Source organism: Vespa velutina, chromosome 15 (genome assembly GCF_912470025.1).
Source record: "Vespa velutina chromosome 15, iVesVel2.1, whole genome shotgun sequence".
Taxonomy (NCBI): Eukaryota; Metazoa; Arthropoda; class Insecta; order Hymenoptera; family Vespidae; genus Vespa; species Vespa velutina.
The window spans coordinates 3,133,788-3,156,287 of NC_062202.1; the positions used below are offsets into that span (position 1 = coordinate 3,133,788).

At 27.0% G+C, this 22,500-nt stretch overlaps 5 protein-coding genes across 15 annotated transcripts in view; 3 read left to right on the forward strand and 2 right to left on the reverse strand.

Annotated features, from left to right (window-relative positions):
* Positions 1-608: 608 nt before the first annotated feature.
* On the reverse strand, positions 609-4,019 carry LOC124954452. Its single transcript, XM_047507423.1, has 4 exons — positions 3,768-4,019; positions 1,525-1,787; positions 1,023-1,134; positions 609-924 (listed from the first exon to the last, which is right to left on the reverse strand). Exons 1-4 carry the CDS (start codon positions 3,832-3,834, stop codon positions 626-628), a joined length of 741 nt encoding a protein of 246 aa, XP_047363379.1. The 5' UTR covers positions 3,835-4,019; the 3' UTR covers positions 609-625.
* A 2,941-nt stretch (positions 4,020-6,960) lies between these two features.
* Positions 6,961-9,812, forward strand: LOC124954451. The gene is made up of 5 exons (XM_047507422.1): positions 6,961-7,115; positions 7,814-7,947; positions 8,185-8,357; positions 8,865-9,073; positions 9,558-9,812. Exons 1-5 carry the CDS (start codon positions 7,040-7,042, stop codon positions 9,707-9,709), a joined length of 744 nt encoding a protein of 247 aa, XP_047363378.1. The 5' UTR covers positions 6,961-7,039; the 3' UTR covers positions 9,710-9,812.
* A 755-nt stretch (positions 9,813-10,567) lies between these two features.
* On the reverse strand, positions 10,568-13,182 carry LOC124954320 (circadian clock-controlled protein daywake-like). Its single transcript, XM_047507091.1, has 5 exons — positions 13,024-13,182; positions 12,157-12,249; positions 11,772-12,038; positions 11,234-11,392; positions 10,568-11,028 (listed from the first exon to the last, which is right to left on the reverse strand). Exons 1-5 carry the CDS (start codon positions 13,103-13,105, stop codon positions 10,874-10,876), a joined length of 756 nt encoding a protein of 251 aa, XP_047363047.1. The 5' UTR covers positions 13,106-13,182; the 3' UTR covers positions 10,568-10,873.
* Positions 13,183-17,070: 3,888 nt separating this feature from the next.
* On the forward strand, positions 17,071-18,515 carry LOC124954322 (protein archease-like). Its single transcript, XM_047507094.1, has 4 exons — positions 17,071-17,147; positions 17,402-17,426; positions 17,610-17,814; positions 17,980-18,515. The coding sequence occupies exons 1-4, from the start codon at positions 17,099-17,101 to the stop codon at positions 18,163-18,165; spliced, it is 465 nt and encodes a 154-aa protein (XP_047363050.1). The 5' UTR covers positions 17,071-17,098; the 3' UTR covers positions 18,166-18,515.
* A 200-nt stretch (positions 18,516-18,715) lies between these two features.
* LOC124954317 (transcription factor E2F2) overlaps positions 18,716-22,500 on the forward strand; it is a 13,675-nt gene continuing 9,890 nt past the window's right edge. For 3 of the 11 annotated variants that reach the window (XM_047507086.1, XM_047507067.1, XM_047507076.1), the window contains exons 1-3: positions 18,716-19,424; positions 19,823-20,016; positions 20,283-21,199. The gene's annotated coding sequence lies outside the window, so the exon portion shown is untranslated. The other 8 variants (XM_047507069.1, XM_047507077.1, XM_047507075.1 and 5 more) reach the window with 4 other exon arrangements.

The following is a 22,500-nucleotide window of genomic DNA, read 5'->3' on the forward strand; positions in this document are numbered from 1 at the left end:
ATTTATTTATTTTTCTTTTTTTTTTCTTCCTTCCTTTTTTCTTTTCTTTTTCAAATGTCGTAAAATTTCAATTTCCATCCGACTGGGTATCGACTCATGCGAGAAGAACCTCAGAAGAGATCTTGTTATACCCTGTTAAGAATGTGAGGTCAAGAACCGGATAACTTGGAAACTTCTCAAGGTAAACAGCTACAGTTTCTGTTGAAGAAGATTTTTCATGTTATAATGAAGGTTCGACGAATGATCTATTTAGAAATATGACATATGCTTTCGAACTTTTTTGAATAATAAAGATTTCGCTAATGCGAAGAAAGGGAAAGGAAAGGGAAAAAAATAAATTATTTTTATTACATTGTCGTTTAGTATATTTATATAAGAAATGTTATAAATGAAAAAAATAATCTTCGAGTACAAAAATGCAAAGAAAGAAAGAAAGAAATAAAAAGCGAAAGAAAGAAAGAGAGATTATTATGATAAATAAAATTAAAGTAATTAAGGAGATAATAATTGAAATTTATCTGATCATAATAAAATTTTCATATCAATTAATGGATTATTATCATTTATTTTTTTTTTTTCTTTATTTTTCATTTCTTTTTTTTTTTTTTTTTCTTTTTTTTTCATTCTATTCAGAACGAATAGGCTTGGGCTTGATGATTCGTTGAAAAGGGAAATTTTTAAATGCTTTATCAAAAATCTCAATAAAAGCGGTTGATACTAATTCATTGATTATTCCTCTGGTCAGTAAAAATCCTTGTTGCCAAGTGCCATTAATAATTTTATCGAGTACGCCCTCAAGTATTTCTCGTCCAAATAAAAGATTCGTGATGTGAAGTTTCAAATCCCGTATGATCTGTACGTTGATGTTAACCTTAATCTTCTGACCCGGTAGTTTAGTAACTGTCGTCGTTTGGATGAGATCGTCTGTAAAAGAGAAAGGAAGAAAACGATCAGCAACAGTCTGTGTTTTCTATATTTCGACGAAAACGAGTGAAAAATCCGATGACTGATAGAATTCTTACACAGGGTCAGCGTAAATTTTCCATTGTTACGTATCGACGAGCCGAAAAATTTTCCAAAAAATTCATAATCGCCAAATAATAATTTTTCTGGAAAGCTTTGCGAATAAACAACCTGAAATCAAATATTTATTTATTTTCTTATTTCTTTTGCTATGTTAACAATAATTCTATTATTATTACTACTACTAATTGCAACAACTATTATTATTATTATTATTATTATTATTATTATTATTATTATTATTATTATCAGTAGTAGTATTGTATTATTCGTCTATTGTATATAATGTTCCCTTTCATTATAATGTTTTTCTTTTTAAATCTCACACTGACCAGATTTATCGATTTTGTTTGATAAAAAAAAAATAAGTAGGAAGAAAAAAAAAAAGGAAGATAGATCATTCTCAATATCAAAATCAACCAATAAAATATTGACAATATTCGAAAGAAATCATGCAATTCTAAATGTTTGAATTAAACAAATAAAAAGAAAATTAAATACTTTGAAATTTGGTATATCGCTGACGAATTTGGTTACTTTGCTATTGGACCAACCACTTTCGGTGACATTTTTAAGGGTCAAAGTAAATCCAAAATTTGGCATCCCACGTTCGACGGTAACCTTTCTCGCAAAAAATGGATCGAATGATTCGACATTATATTGAGGAAGTCCAGTTTTGAAATACGGCTGTATTTCATTTAATGCTTCTCTTATACAAACATCGAAGCCTGCGACGTTTGGATGACAATTTTTAAAATGATCATCTGAAACGAAAATTTATAGAATATGTATAAAGTGGATCCAACATTTCTGAGCTATGATTGATTTTATAGGCTAATTTCTTTTTCTTTTTTGTTCTTTTTATCTTTTTTTTTTTTCTTTTTTTTTTTTTTTTTTTTGTAAGATCGCGCAAATCGAACGAACTTTTTTACTACAATTTGAAAAATAAAAAAGATCATACGGAAAAGTTTTTGATAAATGAATATTGATTTTTTAAATGATAAAACTTATGGTCCGCCCTATATATATATATATGTCGGGTGTCTCAATTTTAAAGGATACAGCCAAATATATTCTATCGTATTGGTATTATAAATAAATGTTAGAAATGAAAAGTTTGTATTAGATATTCAGCGAAGGGAAGAAATATAATATATATTACAGGTGTTTCGATTGTCATGATTTATAAATCGTAAGAAATTTCTTTTTTTTTTTTTTCTTATATAGCAATTTTTATTTTAAACCTAACGAAAATCTTAGAGAATATCAATACAAATTGGAGGTATAATTACGTCGTTTTATTATCAATATTTAAGAGATATTTCCGCCGTCTCGTTTTAAAGAAGAAAAAAAAACACCGTGTATATGTAGGACGAGCATATTACTTAAAGGCCAGAAAAAACAGCTGTCAAAAGAATTTAGAAAAGAGGTCAAAGCATAATGAATATTAATAGAATTAAAAGGAGAGCAAAGGATACGAATAAGTGGATTTTTATTTCTTATTCCTTTTTTTTCTTTTTTTTTTTTTTTTTGTTTTTTTTTTTTTTTTTTTTTTTTTTTTTTAAGAAAGAAAAGAAAGAATTTGACTTTTCGAGAGTTCAAATGAAAGACATAAATCCAGTAATAGAACGATGAACGAAAATGACGATATTTCAAAAGTAATCTAACGCGTCTGTTCGTAAAAAAAACAAAAGAAAAATATCGATACGAATTAACAAAGATAAACAAAATGAAAGAAAGATGGAGAGAGAAATATTTATGACTTTCTAATCTATAAAAAAAAGAAAAAAAATATATATATATATATATATATAAGCTCCACGAGAAATTTTTAACGAGTACGTAAGTACATTATAATTTTTTTTTATTAAGATAAAATTTGTATGCTTAGAGATAATAAAATTTCCTATTTATAGCACGTACAGACATATGTTACTTACATAAATAAATATATACATACGTAAATACTATATACATTACTAAACTAAATATAATATATATATATATATATATATATATATGTGTATGTGTATTTTTTTTTATTACATAAACAAGGAATTTCCCATAACTCGATGGAATTCGTGTCGGCTTAGTATTTCATAACGTTATATATACAATTTAACGAGCTCGAAGCTATTCTTCACATTATTGATATAATTAATAATACGTTACCTAAACAACGTGTGGAATAAGAGTACGCCTACGTTTAAAAACAAATTGGATTAAAAAAAACAAAAAAAAAAAAAGGAACAAGAACAAATACGATACAAATAAAAAAAAAAAAATTATCATTCTTAATCATTTCTCACTCCTTCTTTTCTTTTACTTTTTTTTCTTTTTTTGAAAACTCGCATTGTAATATCGTCGTTCGCTAATGTTTATCATATATATATATATATATATATATATATATATATATATATATATATATATATAAAAATTTCTGACTATCGATTAACTGAATCATATTTTGAATGTAATTATATAAAAACATATTGATTTTTAATAAAAATCTATATTTTCAATGTTTCGATTATGTTTTGCACGTAACGAACGAATATTGAAATTTCCTTGAAATATTGATATATGAAAAAATTATTAAACACGTGAGAGTCAACGAGAATTTTTTTTAATTATAACGAATGATTTGATTGATTGTTGTATTGAAAATATCAAAAAAAGAAAACAAAATCCTATGTAAATATATATATATATATATATATATCTTTATTTTTCGTACTCACCAAAATCAGCGGAAGAAAATCCGCAGGATATAAAAATTACGGTGAACACTATTACGCACTGTTTCATTTTGATTATCACCGTCTGATTAAATCGAAAAGCAGTAAGAATATAACGAGAATTATATGGATTATTGGTGAAAGAGCAATTCGGGAGTATCGGGCTTAAAGGTAGAAGGGAATCACATTTTATAAAATACACATAATCGATTTTCGACCGTAGAGTTTTTAAATATAACTCGAATGTGATCCACACGTAACATATATATATATATATATATATATATATATATATATATATATATATATATATATATATAATCAATGGATATGTTTGGATGATCATTAGTTTCATTAGAATGATGAAGAAATTTCACATTACGTACGTTACGTAAAAAATCTTACACAAGAATTTCTTTCTTTTTTTTTTTTCATTTTCTTTTTTTTTTCTAGAATTATTCAAATACGAATTTGAACATATTTGCTTAAAAGAAAAGATAATCCGACGAACTCATTGCGAATCGATGATCGTTTTAATAATTTTTTTTTTCTTTTTTTCTTTTTCTTTTTTTCTTTTCTTTTTTTTTTTTTTTTTTTTTTTTTTTTTTCTTTTTTTGTTATATATATGTATATATTCATATTCGCTAACCCGCAACTATCTATCGTCTATGATCCATATAAAATTCTAATGATTATATACTTACAGAATAAACAAAACGTGTCTAAATCTTTTGAAAATAAAAGATCTACTGTGTGTGATCTTTCTGTCGTGCTCGACCATACGCGAACACTCCTCGCACTTTCACTCTCAACAGTCTAAGGAACAACTTAACCTGCCATACTTACTAGCACGATTTTTGATTGAACTTATATAATTTTATATGGGGAAGATCTTTAAATAATTGATCGGTACAAAGATAAGCAACGAAGAATTGACATTTCATACACGTTTTACGATATTATTATATAAATTTAATTATTATATAAGTTTAATTATTATATAAGTTTAACTTTTGAATATCTCCCATCTCTTTCTATAGGATAAAAATGTTTTCACATCTCCCTTCTCTCTGTCTCTTCCTCTCTCTCTCTTTTTCCCTCTCTCTCTCTCTCTCTCTCTCTTTCTCTCTCTTTGTGATTCTCTTTTAATAAATAATTTAATAATTTTAATTTAAATCCATGTGTATCAACATTTTGTAATTTTTCATTCCTTAAATTTGCAAAAAAGGAAAAAAGAAATAAAAAAAACGAGTAAAAAAAATATGTCCATTTGATCTGTCTCTTTCTCTCTCTCCCTCTCTTCCTCTCTCTCTCTCTCTCTCTCTCTCTCTCTCATCAATTTTATTAACAATTGATACATTCATATTCAATATTCATTAATTGAAATCTCTTATCGTAAATTTATTGAAAGTTGCCCCTGTACAAATGCAACCGAGTTATACATCTGTGTCGTTAAGTGAAATCATACGTTAGGCTGAAACTACTTTTTCAATGAGAAAGAGAAAGAGTAAGAAATAGAAAAGGTAAGAGAAACGAATCGGTGTCAATGTTTTTTTTTTGAAATAAAAACATAATTACGTTCATGACTGTTTCAGCAGTGATTTAACAATCCTACAAACTCTCACATCTAGCGCGTTTCGTTTTGCCGTATAATTAGGCGATATAAATATCAAAAACATAGAAAAACCAATCTGAATAAATCTAGGACAAGTTCGATTTTATTTTATTTAACAAATTTAATTTCTCGCTCTCTCTCTCTATCTATCCTCTTAATGTAATTTTAAAATAATCGTAAATAATTTCTTTATAATTTTTATTTTATTTGTACGAAAAATGTTACAGACAAAGACACAATGGATGATTCCTATGATAGATCCAATTATGATTTATATAAATATCTTTTCCAAGAAATTATTTGCGATAATGCAAAAAACTTTCAAAGTTACTTTTTTAATTACTTTAATATCGATTTTTATATTTTATCATGGATCGTTTATCACCGATAAAATGTTTATACCGATCGTGATCCTTTAAGGGATTAAAAATGATCATGCAATTAATTACATCGATCATACAATTTTTAATATTTTATTTTCACGTAAATAATACTATAGTATTTGTTATTGGAAAAATTCTGAAATTATTTATTAATCAATTTAATAATTATATTTTGCAAGATTTTTATTACATTTTTTTTTCTTTTTTTATTTTTTTTTTTTGTTTTCTTTTATATTTAATTTTACATAATCTACCTTTTCTATTCTTTAATTTTTCATTATATCAACGTGCATATATACATATCCTTTTACTTGTTTTTTTTTCAAATATTTTACTTACAAACTCAAGCCTCTTAAAATTCAATGAAATATTTGCCTTTCGTATTTCTGACATTAACATATATAACATATATCAAAAATTAAATACTCAATGTCATGATTTTCAAAGAACAGACATACACACTTATTTATCCTATTAAGTTCAATGTCAAATCTAAAGTATAAAAGTTTAGCTCGCACCTTTGGTTTTTAAAATTACTGTTCTGAAAGTGGTATCGAAACATAGTCTATCGTGTCGGTGACGTTAATCGTTCATAAATAAATTTTCATGCGTTTCATTTCATTTTGCTTTTTTCTTCCTTGTTTTTGCTTTGATTTACTTTTTATTTTCTGTGTTCTTTTTTTTTCTTTTCTTATTCGTTTGTTTTTTTATCTCTCACATTGCTTCTTTCTTCCTTTTCTTCTCTTTCCTTTCTTCTCTTCATTTTTAATATATCTATTTCACGAGTGTAGGAAAAATTTGAGGGCAAAAATAATTCGTCTCTTGGTAATACGACGAAAGAGGCGCAGGTGCATGTTGCAGCAGTGAAAGTATCCGAGTGCAGCAACGATCTAACATCTGTCAATGCCCTCTTGCATAGACAGTCTTACTTTAGCGGTGCCATTTAGTAGGTATCCGCGATTTGTGAGATACTCGTCGAAATAGACAACGGAATTATCATCATCATCATCAGCATCATTTATCATCATCGTCGTTATCGTCGTTGTCGTCGTTCTCGTCGTTGTCGTTGTTATTGTGAAAAAAAAAAAAAATAACAAATTTTTCTTCTCGGCAAAAATTTTTTCAAATAAAAATTTCTTAGAAAATTTCTTGTGAAGAAAAAAAGAGAGAGAGAGAGAGAGAGAGAAGGAGAGAGAGAAAGAATAGAAAAGATAGGAAGAAAGAAAGAAAGGAAAAAAAAAAAGGAAAAAAAGGATTAAAGGAAAAAAGGATATAAAATGTTGAATAAAAATCAACTTATAGGATTCCTAATCGTTATAAATATTATGACGATAGTTTCAACGGAATCAAGCCGTAAGTAATTTGATCGACTCTCGTAATTTGATCAACGAGTTAGTATACTTCCGTGTGGACACGATTGAAAAGTACGTTCTATGTCTCGTTTAAGGAAAATCGGAGAAAGTTTAAATCAGGATAGTTAGATAGAGATAGAGGATAGAGATAAATATAGAGATAGACAGAGATAGAGAGAGAGAGAGAGAGAGAGAGAGAGAAGGAGAGACTTGAGAATTTATCTTTTAAATTAGACTTCACCAATTTTAATCAATAATATGAAAATCATATTAATCATTTTATAAACATTCCTTTAAATCTTATTAACATTTAATATATTCGTATTTGTATGATCGATTATAAATTAAAGTTATATATTTTTTACAATATATACATGAAACATTTATCATATTATTCTTAGACATTAATCTTTCTAAATATGGATTTAGCAATTAATTTTATGAAAAAAAAAAAAAAAAAAAAAAAAAAATACAAACGTAATAAACAAAATTAACTTAATAAAATAAAAATACGGATATAGTTAATATATGAATTTTTTTACATGCTATTATATGTGGAATTTAAAAAAGAACAATTATATATAAACAGATCGATTTATATTAAAATTCTTTAGATTGTATTAATTTAATATAAATATAAAAAAAAAAAAAAAAAAAAAAAAAAGAAAAAAAAGAAAAAAGAAAAACAATTCTTTCTAGCCGAGTACGTGAAGCAATGTTCTAGGAAGGATCCTAAATTAAAAAGTTGCCTGATCGATTCTCTTCATCATCTTAAACCTTATTTAAAAGATGGCATACCAGAAATTGAATTACCTTCCGTCGAACCTTTTCGTGTGAGTATATAGTGAAATAAGTAAATAAAAAATAAAATAAAAAACAAAAAGGAAAAACAAAAGGACAACAACAAAAAAATAATACAGATCGACATCTTTTTTTTTTTTTTTTTTTTTTTTTTTTTTTTTTTTTTTTTTTTTTTTTCTTTTTTTACAAAAGACCAGAGAAAAATAAGAAAGAATTTTATTTTAATATTCTACAATGTAAATGGAACGAACATCGTTTCCTTTCAACAGATGGATGAGCTGACTCTCTCTCTGACAGGTGGTACAAACGGTTACAAGGTTCAATTGCGAGAACTCTATGTAAGGGGAGCGAGTAACTATACAGTCGAGGACATCCAACTAGGTTCACCCTTCGAAGCTGTCATTAGAATGCCAGCCCTTGTACTTGACGCTCAATACACCAGGTTAATACTCCTTAAAAATTGTTAATTTTCCTTCTCTTCAATTTCTTTCTTTTTCTTTTTTTTTCCTTTATTATTTTTCGAATAAACAAATATATATAATATTAATATACATTCAATTTGTTTGAAAAATAATTATAACTAATATTATTTTATAATAAATATTCAATTGTTCCATCATCATTTCTAATACTTTTTCATCAAATTGTTTAATATTCTCTACTTTTTAATTGATAAAATTTGTAATGATTTTATTAAAAAATTATTTAACTTATGTATCAATATTTACACATGATATAACATCAAATCATAATAAGATAATCATAAGTTATTCTATTTAAAATATATATTTAATTGCATAGTTATAAATATATTATTTTTATATTAAATTATCTAATGACATATTTCTTTTAATTAAATCATACAAATTAAGAAGAAAGAATTTTATTAATAATTATATATATATAATTATTATTATATATATATATATAACGATCTATCTTTTTTTAGTTCCGGTGTATTGATCATTTTACCAGCAAGTGGAAATGGTACCTTCCATGCTCGTTTCGATGACGTACGAGCCCTTGTGAAGGGTTCGGTCTCAACAAAAGTTCGTGACAATAAAACTTATCTGAACGTCGAGAAATTAGACGTCGAGCTCAGTGTGAAAAACGTTAATATGAGAGTAAGAAAGATCTATAGGAACAATAGAATATTAAGTGAGTATAATAATTATCCTGAACACGAATTAATAAAAAATATAAATATATAAAAAATATATGTATATATATTTTTTTTTAATGTTGTTGTTTTTTTTTTCTTTTTTTAACAAAACAAAAAAGGTAAATACATTCTTTTTCACTTAATTAATGATAACTTTTATGAAAATAATAATTTTATTTTTGTACTTTGTTATGTACTTTGTCTTATATTTTAATTCTCTTTTTCTTTTTATTTTAATTAACATTATTATTAAGAAAGTAACAAAAAAAATATATTTATCTTTGTATACTTTTGTTTTATTACAAAAAAAAAAAAAAAAAAAAAAGGAAAAAATAAAAAACAAAATTAAAAAAAAAAAATATATATATATGTGTGTTTGTTTATTTTGTTTTATATATTTTTGTTGCACACATTTATTTATCTATATAGAAAAAGAGAGAAAGAAAAAGAAAAGAGAAAAATAAATAATAATTTTTACAGCGGAGGCAACCAATCTATTCTTACGAGAGAACGGACAGGAAGTTTTGAAAGCGATGGAGCCACAACTGAAAAGGAAACTATCAGTTCTGTTTGCAGGAATTGTCAATCAGCTATTACGTCACGTGCCCGTCGAGACGTTCCTATTACCCTAAGCCAATCTTTTCGTTTTCTAATATTTTCGTTTGCTTTTTCTATTTTCTTTCGAGTTATCTGTATAATAAAAAGAAGAAAAAAAAAAGAAAAAAAAGGAAAAAAATTCACATTATTTTAAAAATATCTTTTAAAAAAATCTTTTGACGTTTTCTATTAATTAATCTCTAATCAATCGTTTAAAAATTTCTCTTACAATTGGCGTTGTTTGATTTATTTTATTTTATTTTTTTTTTTTTTTTTTTTTTATCAATGATAAACAAAAGAAAAACAAGAAACGAAAAGTGTGACATTATGTGTTGATTATTGTAAAAGATTTGACAAATGGGAAATAGAAATGTGTATAAAAAAAAGAGGGAGAAAAATATAATAATAATAATAATAATAATCATAATCATAATCATAATATTAATGTTAATATCATTAATAATAGTAATAATAATAATAATAATTCGATGTACGATTTAATAATATTTTTCTATAATAATGTAATATAAAACGTCTTCGAGATTTTATTTGGAAAAATTCAATGAAGATAACTTGTATATAATCGTCGCTTTTTTTCTCTCATTAAAATACTCGAACAAACATATATTCGAATGTTTCATTCGAATTTAATTATAATAAATGAATAAAATAAAAAACAAAAAAAAGAAAAGACAAAAAAAATAATAATAAATAATAAAAAAAAAAATTAAAAAAAGAAAGTAATAAAAAAAAACAAGAAAAGGAAAAGAAATGAACGAATGAACGAATGAACAATAAAAAATTTTATTACCTCGAAGAAGATATTAAAAAAAAAAAAAAAAAAAGAAAAAAAAGAAAAAAAAAATGAAAAAATGAAAAAATGAAAAAAGAAATGATAAAAAGAATAGAATCTTTATATTCGACGTATATATCTCTAACAGATTAGTTTTTACATCATTTTAATACATAATTCACAAAAACAATTATTGAAATATTTTATGAGTCTTTCCCAGGGAAAAAAATAACTGTTATATACCATCATTTAAATTGAATGCGCATAAATTATACGCGTGTCTAGACGAATTCTTTTAATATTCTATCATTTTATATAAATTTTTTTTTTCCTTCCATTTTTCTTCCTTATTTTTTCGTCTTTCGTTGACCTTTAATAAAAAATATCTCTCCATGTGAAAAATTATTTACGCCGAAGGGAAGACTTCGTTGAAGGAAAGTTTCGAGAATGTACTGTTTAAGATATCGGTAAATAGTTCGTCCAATTTGGTTCTAATATACGGATACATTCCACGAAATATCGTTGGCCAAAATTCATTAATAAATCCTATTGTGGATTTGGCTGAAAAAAAAAAAATATATATATATATATATATATATAAATAATAATAAATTTATTATTTTTAGAAAAAAATATATATGCATATATATTAATTTTATATCAAACGATAAAAATAATGATAAAGTTTGCATTAAAAAAAAAAAAAAAAAAAAGAAGAAGAAAAAAGAAAAAGGAAACAACAACAAAATAAAAGAATTTTACTTACTTAATTCCTCATTGCCATTGAAAAGATCGCTACACCAAAATTTTAATTTACCTATTTGTATGATTGGAATAAAATGTTCGATGATCCATCTATCGTTTTTAACTGGACCAACTATATCCCAAGTAATCTTTAAATCTTCCATACTTGCGTTGAAATATCCTAACGATAAAGAAATGATTAACGATCGAATTAATTCCAATTGATTTATTTGATCCAATAGAAATTATTTCTCATAGTATCTATACGATTTTACATTTGTATGATATTTATATGGTTATTTGTATTATTTATATTATATACGACGTTCATCTGATTGTTGTAATTATGATTTAAATATTGATATCAAATATAACGAAATTTTTCTTTTATCATAAATTCATAAATTGATCTACTAATTTAACAATTGTAAAATATTATTGAATGTAACTTAAAAATAATTTATTACTCTTACTTTTTATTATCTCATATAATATCTTTTATCATATTCGATATATTTTATTTGGAATCATTGGATTATATTATTTTTATAAAAATTTACCTTTGCCACCAATTTTGAAATTGACAAAATTAGCATCAATCTTATAATCTCCTTCAATGTAGCACTTAGGTAAAGACCAATCGATCTCCAATTTGAATTGATCGTCCGTGTATTCCGGTCTTACTGCCAAAAATTTTATATTCTTCAAACCATAAAAATAAACATTAGAATTTTCTACTTTTCCATGTATTTCATTACTTCCAAATTCAAACATTTCGTAATCGTCATAGTAAGGATCCAAAACAGGTAAACCAAGTTCGGGAATACCTAAAATGAAATTTTCTCAGAATTGAAAATTTTATTTGTTTGATGTGAACATCGAAACAAAAGAAAAAAAAAACAAAAAATAGAAGAAGAGATAAAGAAAGATAAATATTTTACTAACCTTTGACAAATATAGGCCATGATTCTTGAATAGCTAATCTCAAACAAGACGAGTAATCATCTGTACCTCTTTTACATGTCTTTACATCGGCAGCTAAAAATTGACAAATATTATGAGTTCAATATTTAAGAAAAATTAAATTTTAGAATTTTTTTTTTCTTTTCTTTTTTTTTTTCTCTTTTCTTAGAAAAAAGTTCTCCAAGTATATTCAATTGTATTAATACTGTCGTATATAATTGATCTGTCACAGAACGCATAAGAGAATAAATAAAAGAAGGATCATTTTTATTTAAATAATTGGTTATTATTTTATAGAACAAGAAAAAGAAAAAAAAAAAAGAAAAAGGATTAATATCTAAAAGAACTGGAGACGTTGAAACGAAAAAGGAAGAAGAAAAAAAAAGAATAAGGAATAAGAAACAAATAGAAAACGTCACTTGAACGAAATAAGAAATAAAAAATTATTATCTAATAAAAAGGATTACTAAGTATCAAAGAAAAATCTTGTATCTTAGAAATAAAAAAAAAAAAAGAAAAACCAATAGAAAACGTCACTCGGATAAATAGTAAAGAATAATTTGTCGATTTGTATTTAACACTCGTTGATATATGTATATATATATGAATAATTATTTAATGATAAACATTAGTATTGTATAATAACGAAACTTAAAAATGTCATTGAAAAAAGAAAAAAGAAAAGGAAAGAGATAGAAAAAGAAAAAAAACAAATAGAAAATGTCATATGAAAAAATAAAAATGTATATATACATATACATATAATTTGTCAATTTATATTTTTATCACTCGACAAAATGAAAAAAAAAAGAAAAAAAAAAAGAAAAATGTTTTTATTTATTCACTTACGAAGTTTGAGTTGACCGGCAACAATAACGAAGAGATACGTGATCGTGATCGCGAAAACGACGCTGAACGAATGGAACGACATCCTTGCCGATTAAAAATCTTGCGGCTAACCTGGACTATTATGACTACTCACTTTATATACTTTTCTCCTTCAAGGACTTCACGTACTAGCCTGTATTGCAAAATAGCATGTCATTAAACGCTGTGGCACGTGAGAGGTAAGAAGCATGTTCTGTTGAAGTAGAACCAACAGATAGATAAAACTTATTTGTCCTTAGAAAAAACGTTTCTTTCTATGAGAAGATCTAATGAAATCTGTAGATCGATAGATCGATCAATACTCTTTCTCTCTCTATCTATCTATCTCTCTCTCTTTCTATCTCTTTCTCTCTCTCTCTCTCTCTCTGATTTTTCAATTGTTATGATCGATGAATCATTGATCTATATTCTTTTTAATTTTATTTAAATATTATATATAAGAATATAAATTTTAATTAATATCGTTTTATCAAAAATCTTTCAACTTTTCTTTTTCTCTTTCTCTTTAATTATTCGATTTTAACGAGAAATCTATAGATCAATAGAAATCGATCAATGATTTTTGTCATTTCTGTTTTAATGCATGAAATAATGAAGATCTTTCGTTGTTTCTATTTTTTAAGAAAAAAACGAAATAGAATTTATCGTTGGAATAGTTTCAACAGAGAATATATTTGATTGTTAGATCGTAACAAGATCTATTGATCAATGTTCTTGTCCTTTTTTATTTTAATATATATAGAACATAATTTTTTTCCATAGAATATATAACTTTGAACACGAAGTATTTTTTTAATTCTTAGATTCTTACGAGATCAATGAAACGACATAGATCAATCGATCGATCTATATAACATCTTGTTTTTATAACGATTTATTTACGTAGAATAATTTTACAATAAAATATTTTTCGTCATTACATTCTTGAGATATCGATAGATCGATAAATCAATCGATACTTATCTTATACAGAGAACAGATATTTTTAGATAAAATAATTTTACAAAAAATGTCTTTTTCGTCTTTAACGCTTTTACGTAATCTTTGAAGATCGCTGGATGGATCGTTTGATACTTATTTTATTTTTGTCAGAGAAAAAGAATTCATGCAAAAATTTTATTTTGCAAAACATTCTTTTTTAGATATTTCTTTTTCTTTTCTTTTTTTTTTTTTTTTATTTTCTCATTTAATTTGCATTTTCAGATGGACAAATTCAATGCTTACGCATATTCCATTAAAAAAAATATCTTCTATACCGAGCTCTTCTTTAAATATTATAAATCTCGAAGAACATTCATAACAAAGTCGTTTCTCATTTGTTTTTTTTTTTTGTTCTACAACAATTCTTTTTACAACACGATTAAAGATATTATACGATATTATTCCTAATATGAGATATTATCAAAACAAATTATCTCATAGATAATTATTGCACTTTATTGTCCTCTATAATTTACTTCTTCTTTGTCGTTATATTCCTGACTCATTCTTAATAAAAATGAAGTCATTTGTTAATTCGCATATCATTTCTTCCTTGAGACTAAATTTTTATATTACGTAAATATTTGTTAGATAATCGATATATTGAAAATATATTGGAAATTTTATTAAAAAAAAAAAAAAAAAAAAAAAGAAGAAAAAAAGAAAGAAAAAAAATTAAATAAACGAAATAAAAGGAAAATATTAAAAACATAAAGAAATGAAGAATGAAATAGAATCGTCGTATTTGAAATAGAAACAGAAACGTAAATACATCATTTTGTTGTTTCCACTTGGCAGAAATATTTTCATATTTCTCGTAAATACATTTAACATAATGTGACGACGTAAAATCTTCATTACAAATATCGGAAAGAGAGACAAGTTGCCATTATCTAATCGTTATTGAAGATATCTTGTATTTAATTTAAAAATAGAAAAATGAAAAAAGAGGAATACAAATCGAAAAGAAGTAAAACTGGAAAAAGTAAAGGAAAAAAAAAAGGAAAAAAAAAAAAAAGAAAGAAAATAGATAGATACATCAAATTAGAATTAAAAAATATGTAAATATTATTTCGTCTTGATAAAACAAATATTTCCATATTACTCGTAGATTTCATAGTTGGAACATAACATAATTGCAAGCGTAGAAGAGAAACAAATAGCTGTTAGGTAATCAATATTGAAGGTATGCAAAATTTTATTTAGAAAAAAAGAAAAGAAAAAAAAAGAAAAAAGAAAGAAAAGAAAGATAAAGAAAGATATATCGTATTAGAATAGAAACAAAAGGTAATATCATTTCGTTTTTTTTTTTTTTTTCTTTTTTTTCCATTTAGCAGACATTTTCATATTCTTCGTATGACACATTCCACAGTCATAACATTATATATATATATATATATATATATATATATATATATATATATATATATATATATATATATATATATAAGTTGCGACCTAGGCCCTGATGTGACTATCACTCTAATATGGGTTAGAACGTTGTTGTGATACGTCGGCATTTAATGCACCTAGTTGCCATTATGCGAACCTCGATAACATGTGAATTGCAAATATAACAAGTGGCTACCCTTGGATTATATTGAAATGAGAAACTAGTTTTTATGGTAGTGGAAAAAAAAAAGAAAAAAGCGAACAAAGAAATTCTATTTTGCAATTATTTCTTTCCAACTTCGTCTGCCCGTTCATAATAATATTCCTTATGTTGTATGTGCGTATGTTTTTGTTACTTCTTTTTATATTCTGCCATTTTTTTCTTCTTTCTATCCGAATGAAATATACTTTATATTCATTCTCTAGAATTAAATTTTCATTGAGCTTTATTTATTTTATTAATTCTTTCCTAATCATACAGACTTAGCTCAATATTGAAACTTGATTATAATATTGATAATCAAATAAAAAAAAATGTTATTATTTCTTTCTCTTTATTTTTCTTATTTTTTATTTAGCAAAGCAATCGTTTATGATATGATATGGTCGCATTTATGAAGAAAAAGAAAAATAAAAATAGAGATGAATAATCTAGATCTCCCAACTGGAGATTATAGATCCCTTTCAATCCACGCATTCTCTTAATGAATAAGAAACTAAAATGTTAAATCAATGTGCATCGAGGTTATGATAATATACCGTAGCACTAATTCCATACATCACATTAGATATATTATTGCATAATCGAAAATATATACGTAAACATACTGTTATTTATACAGAATGCAACGGGTCAAATAATTGTAGTAATTAAATATAATTAAATATTATTATATTTATTAATATTATTATATTTAATAATATAATTATATTTAATGATATAGTGACGATATCTTGAAAATGGATATAGTAGTAATTGAATAATGATAAAAAAAAAAAAACAAAAAAAAAAAGAAAAAGAAAGAAAAAATAAAGCAGTAAAAATAAATAAATGAAAAAAAAAAAAGTAACAGAATAAATCGTAAAATAATAATTAACAAAAATATAAAATATAATTCTAAAATAGAATATATTCTTTATCAAAATAAATTTAATATGATTGAACTTAAATGAATTGAATTTAATTAAGCAAATCAATTAGCATCAATCATTTGGTGAATATAGTAACGTATGAAAATGTCAAGGCTTTACAAAAAAAAAAAAAAGGCGAGGAAGTCAAAAACCAAAGTTATCTATATTATGATATTATCTTATACATACATACATACATATATATATATATATATATATATATATTTCGTGAATATATCTCTTAAAATATGTAAATTTTGCATTTGATTTCTTTAAAATATTTTGTTTCCCTTTTTTTCCTGTTTACATTATGAAGCAACCTTTTTTATCTTTTAAAAGGATTAAATATCATATGGAAGAGGTGAGAAGTCATTCAACCTCGGTCGATATATTGGCGATCTTTTTCTCTCTCTTGTAAGTAGCGCCATCTACGTAGTATGAATTTTACGCACGCGTACTACGAAACGTAGTAGAGTCATGAGCGAATCAGCTGATCGTTTATTCACGTAGATGAGATCAGCTGTTACCGGCCATGGACTTGACGGACGAAGATCTTACGATTCCACCGGTTAAATACGAATGTAAGTATAAATAAATAAATGATTTAATTATAATAAAAATTAAATAAACAACGTCAAAGAATATTATTTGATTGATATTTAATTTTTCATAATAAATATATATATATATATATATATATGTATAGAGAGAGAGAGAGATTTAACAATCTAACCTAGCTAATTGATTTGGCGGGAAGGAAAGTCGAGTTATATCGAAAAATTTGATTAAAAAAATGAATTCCTTATTAATATAACGTTTTATATGTTCCTTTTAGATCTCGATCACACGGCCGACGTACAGTAAGTATTACCATCTGAAAATTTTTTTTGATTTTATCGACCATTTTTAGGTTATGTTTCTTCATTATTATAATCTCCGCCAACAAGTAAAATCTATTTTCTTATTTAATACTTTTATCAAACAAATCAGAATTGTTTTATTAACTTTTACGACCGATAGGAAATTATTCTTCTAACGTTCAGATTACATGCCTGGGGAGAAAGTTTGGAGGAAGCATTCGAACAATGTGCAATAGCGATGTATGGATATATGACAGATCTACGTCGTGTCGAGATAACAGATATTCTTAATGTAGAAGTTGAAGGACACGATATTCAGAGTCTGTTATTTCAATTTTTAAACGAACTATTATTTGCCTTCAGTGCCGAGTCATTCCTTGTCGCTAAGGTAAATTAATTTTTGATTATACATCAAATAGATCATACCAACGATTATTATTTTCTCTCTTATTGTACAATTGCGTTTTCTTTCTTTTTCAATTTCTTTTCTTTTTTTTTCTTTTGTTTTTTTCTTCCTTTTTTTTTTTTTCTTTCATCGTTTTTATCATTTTAGAAAGTCAAAATCAACGAATTCGATCGTGTAAACTTCAAAATCAAAGCGACCCTTTACGGCGAAGAATTCAACATACGTAAACATAGTCAAGAAGCTGAAGTAAAGGCGATCACTTATTCAGCTATGCAGATATTAGATCAACCTGACGTCGAACGTCCTGAGGTTTTCGTCATCGTTGACATATAATAACAATAATAATAACAATAACAATAATAATAATAGACGGAAATGAAGAGAATTGTGCAATTTGGAAACATTTGTCCATTCCATTGTTTCTACTAATTGCATCATCTCTTTCTCTCTTTCTATATCTTTATCTTTATTTATCAATCTGCCTATCTCTCTCTCTTTCTCTTTCTCTCTCTTATAAAATAACAATGAATCGATTAAAAATATTCCAGACTATGTTGACATCTTCAAAAGAAATTGATCAAAGATTTAGGATAAAATAATACAAAAATTAGTAATACATTTAAGTCAAATTAACAATATGTTTTGAAGAATTAAAAAGGGAAAAAAGAAAAAAAAAAAAAAAAGAAAGAAAAAAAAAACAGAGGGAAAATCAAAAAGGGGGCAAAACAAAAGGAATAGAAAGAAAAAGAAACATAGTGAGGACGATACGGTTGACGAGGGAGGGGCTAAACCCAAGAAAGGGAAGCGTCCTACATAGGGTATAATTCTTTTCGTAGGGTTCGAATAAATACGTTAGAAAGAAAACACCGGGCTCCCCTTCTTATAAAGACGAGTTAAGGCTCGTAAGAAGATTTTATGGTGCCCCCATACTTTTCGACACGGTTGATTTTTTCATATAATTTCATTCTAAACGAAAGATCTATATAACTGTTGAACGATCTATAACGATATAACGATGAATGAATGAATGAATGGACGAACGCACTTAATATTTTTTATTAGATTATAAAAGATTTTTTAATTGTCACATTGCAAGATCGATATTATGTTATTATGTAAAGTCATATTACATAAATAAAAAACAAACAAATAATTTCTCGTTTACATGATTCAGTTTTCTAAAATGTTAAAATAATTTATATGCTATATATATATATATATATACATTTGCACATGTATATATGTATGTATGTATGTATAATATGCGTCTGTTCTTTTATAAACAATTTTGGAACGTTATAAAAAAAAACTGAAACACTTTAAAAAATTTAAGAAATAATACAAATCAATTGATGATCCCTATTTCGAAGGGACACAAATACGTTCCTGCTTAGGCAGCCCTCCGTTCAACGAAGGAAGCCGAAGAGAACGACCGCTTAGTTTCGGCTTAGAAACGTGAAGCATCGTGGTGTCTTTCCGTTTTAAATAGTGAACTGTGTTAGTGATTTAAGAACGTTACGATATGAATGGATAGAAAAAAGAAATCAACATTGTGCAATTATTGAAACATTTATTATATTTCTAATCAAATGGTAAGATTATTATATTACTCTGAAATTATAATTATTATTATGATATCGGTGTGTTATTCATTTTTTTTTTAAGCGTAGATTTTTCGTTTCTCTTTTTCTTTCTTTTTTTTTCTCTTTTTTTTTTACTTTCTTTTTTTGTTTTTTTTATTTTTTTTTTTTTTTTTAACATTCCATAAAGTTTAAAATTACATTGGCATGTAAGTTAGACAGTTGCGCGTAATACTTTGTACGCAGACAAAAGAGACAAATTTATGCGAGAAAGAGAATCCGAAATACACACGCATATGTATATATATATATATATATCTACGCGTTTGTATTGTGTGTTTATATATATACATACATCTCTCAATTTTTCAGACACATGTATTACTATAGTAACTTTGATCTCCTTCTAGTCTTCTTGGTTAGATTACGTAACACGAATGGCGCAGGCGCGAGGGCTCCGAAGAATTTTTCATCGATAAGGCCCCTGGTCCTTCGCGTCGGAAGGGGGGTCTGTCGATGTGTCTCATCGCGAGTGAGGAAACGTTAAATTGTGTCTAAAGAAGACTCATCGGCATGGCGGATCGACGTAGGATCTTCATACGAAGTAAGAATAGTGTTATGTCTTATTAATAATAAGTCCCATATTGTTGATAAAATCTCATCAACTTTCGTAGTAAGTGATGCTAAGACGTAAAGATAATCGGATAATAATCTTTTTGGCGGGAAATTTTAAAGAACTTTAATATACACATAGGATTTTACTTTACCTTGGACATATTTACTGTTAACTATATATATATATATATATATACATATATATATATATATGTATATATATATATATATATATATTCGCATTGTGCGTCATAGTTTCACAGAGAATGAGAAAAGACTCCAATGGTCAGAATGAGAGAACTTTTGTCGGATTACAAAATTCCCAGTGAGAATCTGAAACACGAAGCCATCTTCGAAGACGAAGAAGACCGAAGGTAGTTTTGGCGCGTACGTGACTCCAAAGCGCAGCCAAGAGATGGCGTAGTATGTAAGAGAGGGAAAAAAAAGAAAGAGAGAGAGAGAGAGAGAGAGATGCACTGTTAGTGAAAGGGTTATGCGTTTAATAGACGAAACACTCACGACTCTCGTAAAAATGTGTTATCGACTTTTTGGAACGTATTCTAAACGAAAGAATATTTTCCAACGAAATTGTCCAATAACGATCTAATCATTGAAAAAAATTATATCTTCAAACGTTAAACGAAAAATAAATCTTCGTGATAATCGAAATCGAGATTTTTTTGTTACACAAATGTATATATATATATATATATATACAATGAAAAGCAAATATAAAATTAACCAATATACTTATTAAATAACTTAAGTTAACAATATCTTTATTTAATATCGAAAAGATAAAAATCATTGGTAAAATCAAACGGGTGGGAGTTTTAACGAAAAGTAAAAATTACTAGAACCCCTTTGTAATACCTGTCCTAGGGAATTCTCAAAGTCATCGAAATAATTTCTCTAAAACGTTAAGATCCCGTACTAAATTGTTGGAAACCAACCGGTTTGTTTGTTTGTATGTGTGTGCGTGCGTACGTTCGTAACATTATCGAACTTACCTAACTAGAAACTAAAGAAACTAAAGAACCAGGAGACTTCGTATTCTATAAATTGTATATTCTTAGTCAGTTGCCAGCGCGCCAGGCAGCCCCAAGAGTCTATCCAATCGCTCAGCTCACGAGCCGGCCTCGTGTGCGCGCGCGACACCCCGGACGGAAAAGGTTCGTTTTCTTCGCCGGTGGCCGCCTCGCAAGCATGCCGAGGCGGGGCTCCTCCGCGTCTTAACGAGAACTCGGCGGTTAAATATCTGTTTATCGTATTTAAAGAAAAAGAGGGGATATAAGGAAAAGGAAAAAAGAAGAAAAGGAGAAAAAAGAGAAAGAGATTTAAAGAGAGAAAAGGAAAGAAAGAGAGAGAGAGAAAACACAACACGAAAAATAATACTCCTTCTTCGGTTTGGACTATACTCGTGTGTGTACATATATATATATATATATACATATATAAGTATATATATATATATATATATATACATATTTCGAGGCGCTTCTCGTAAAAGCCCTCGAGATCATCGTCTCTACGTAAGGAGGACCGGACCCCCGACCTTATTCTCGTTTGCGGTGATCGAACTCGATTTTAACTCAAAGAGAAGAAAGTCTCGCGTGTAAAATAATTCACGATCGTTCGTGTATTAAAGTTTATAATCTACAACGTCGTCGTGTTCGTTGTCGTTGTCGTCGTCATCGTCGTCGTCGTCATCGTCGTCGTTGTCGTAAGTCGTAAAGTTATAAAGTCGTAAGTCGTAAGTCATCGTTTTCGTTCTCGTCTTCGTCATCGTCGTCTTCGTCTTGATCGTTGTCGTCGTCATCAACATCGTCGTTGTCGTCGTCGTCGTCGTCGTCGTCGTCGTCGTCGTCGTTGTCGTTGTCGTCTTGATTGTCGTCGTCATCATCATAGTCATTCGTCTTCGTTTTCGTCGTCATCTTCGTCGTCAGTTCGAAGAGAGAAAGAGAGAAAAAGGATACGTTGTTGGTCGTGTATACAGTTTGTTAGAAAATGGACACCACACAACCGGTGATATAATAAAAGAGTGTGCGCTTTCGATAAAGAAAGATAGATAGATAAAAAGAGAGAGTAAGAGAAAAAAACGAAAGAGAGAGAGAGAGAGAGAGAGAGAGAGAGTGTGTATATATGTAAGGGAGGAGGGGATCCAACGGAACATCATCCACGAGCGTCGAGGGCCAAAAAGAACGAGAGAAGAGAATAAGAGAGAGAGAGAGAGACAGACAGAAAGAGAGGAGAGAGAGAGAGAGAGAGAGAGAGAAGTCTCAGGGAGTGTACTAGAGTATAGATGAGAGCGAAATCGAGGAAAACTCGAGTGTGAACCGCCCAAGGAAATTCTCCTCCTCTCCTGGTGCCGTCCACTACGTTGGCTTTTCTCTGATGGAAAGAGAGGAGGGGAGGTCAGGGGCAAGCAAATAAAAGACACAGACAGAGAGAGAAAGAGTGAGAGTGAGAAAAA

Coding starts and splice junctions, on each gene's coding strand:
- LOC124954451 (XM_047507422.1), top strand. CDS start 7,040: ATGTTGAATAAAAATCAACTTATAGGATTCCTAATCGTTATAAATATT. Junction 7,116..7,813: donor AGTTTCAACGGAATCAAGCC/GTAAGTAATTTG, acceptor AATTCTTTCTAG/CCGAGTACGTGAAGCAATGT. Junction 8,358..8,864: donor CTTGACGCTCAATACACCAG/GTTAATACTCCT, acceptor ATCTTTTTTTAG/TTCCGGTGTATTGATCATTT.
- LOC124954452 (XM_047507423.1), bottom strand. CDS start 3,834: ATGAAACAGTGCGTAATAGTGTTCACCGTAATTTTTATATCCTGCGGA. Junction 1,788..3,767: donor ATTTTCTTCCGCTGATTTTG/GTGAGTACGAAA, acceptor TTTTCGTTTCAG/ATGATCATTTTAAAAATTGT. Junction 925..1,022: donor AAAATTTACGCTGACCCTGT/GTAAGAATTCTA, acceptor TCTCTTTTACAG/ACGATCTCATCCAAACGACG.
- LOC124954320 (XM_047507091.1), bottom strand. CDS start 13,105: ATGTCGTTCCATTCGTTCAGCGTCGTTTTCGCGATCACGATCACGTAT. Junction 12,250..13,023: donor TGCCGGTCAACTCAAACTTC/GTAAGTGAATAA, acceptor GTCAATTTTTAG/CTGCCGATGTAAAGACATGT. Junction 11,029..11,233: donor CAATGGCAATGAGGAATTAA/GTAAGTAAAATT, acceptor TTTTTTTTTCAG/CCAAATCCACAATAGGATTT.
- LOC124954322 (XM_047507094.1), top strand. CDS start 17,099: ATGGACTTGACGGACGAAGATCTTACGATTCCACCGGTTAAATACGAA. Junction 17,148..17,401: donor TCCACCGGTTAAATACGAAT/GTAAGTATAAAT, acceptor TGTTCCTTTTAG/ATCTCGATCACACGGCCGAC. Junction 17,815..17,979: donor AGTCATTCCTTGTCGCTAAG/GTAAATTAATTT, acceptor TTATCATTTTAG/AAAGTCAAAATCAACGAATT.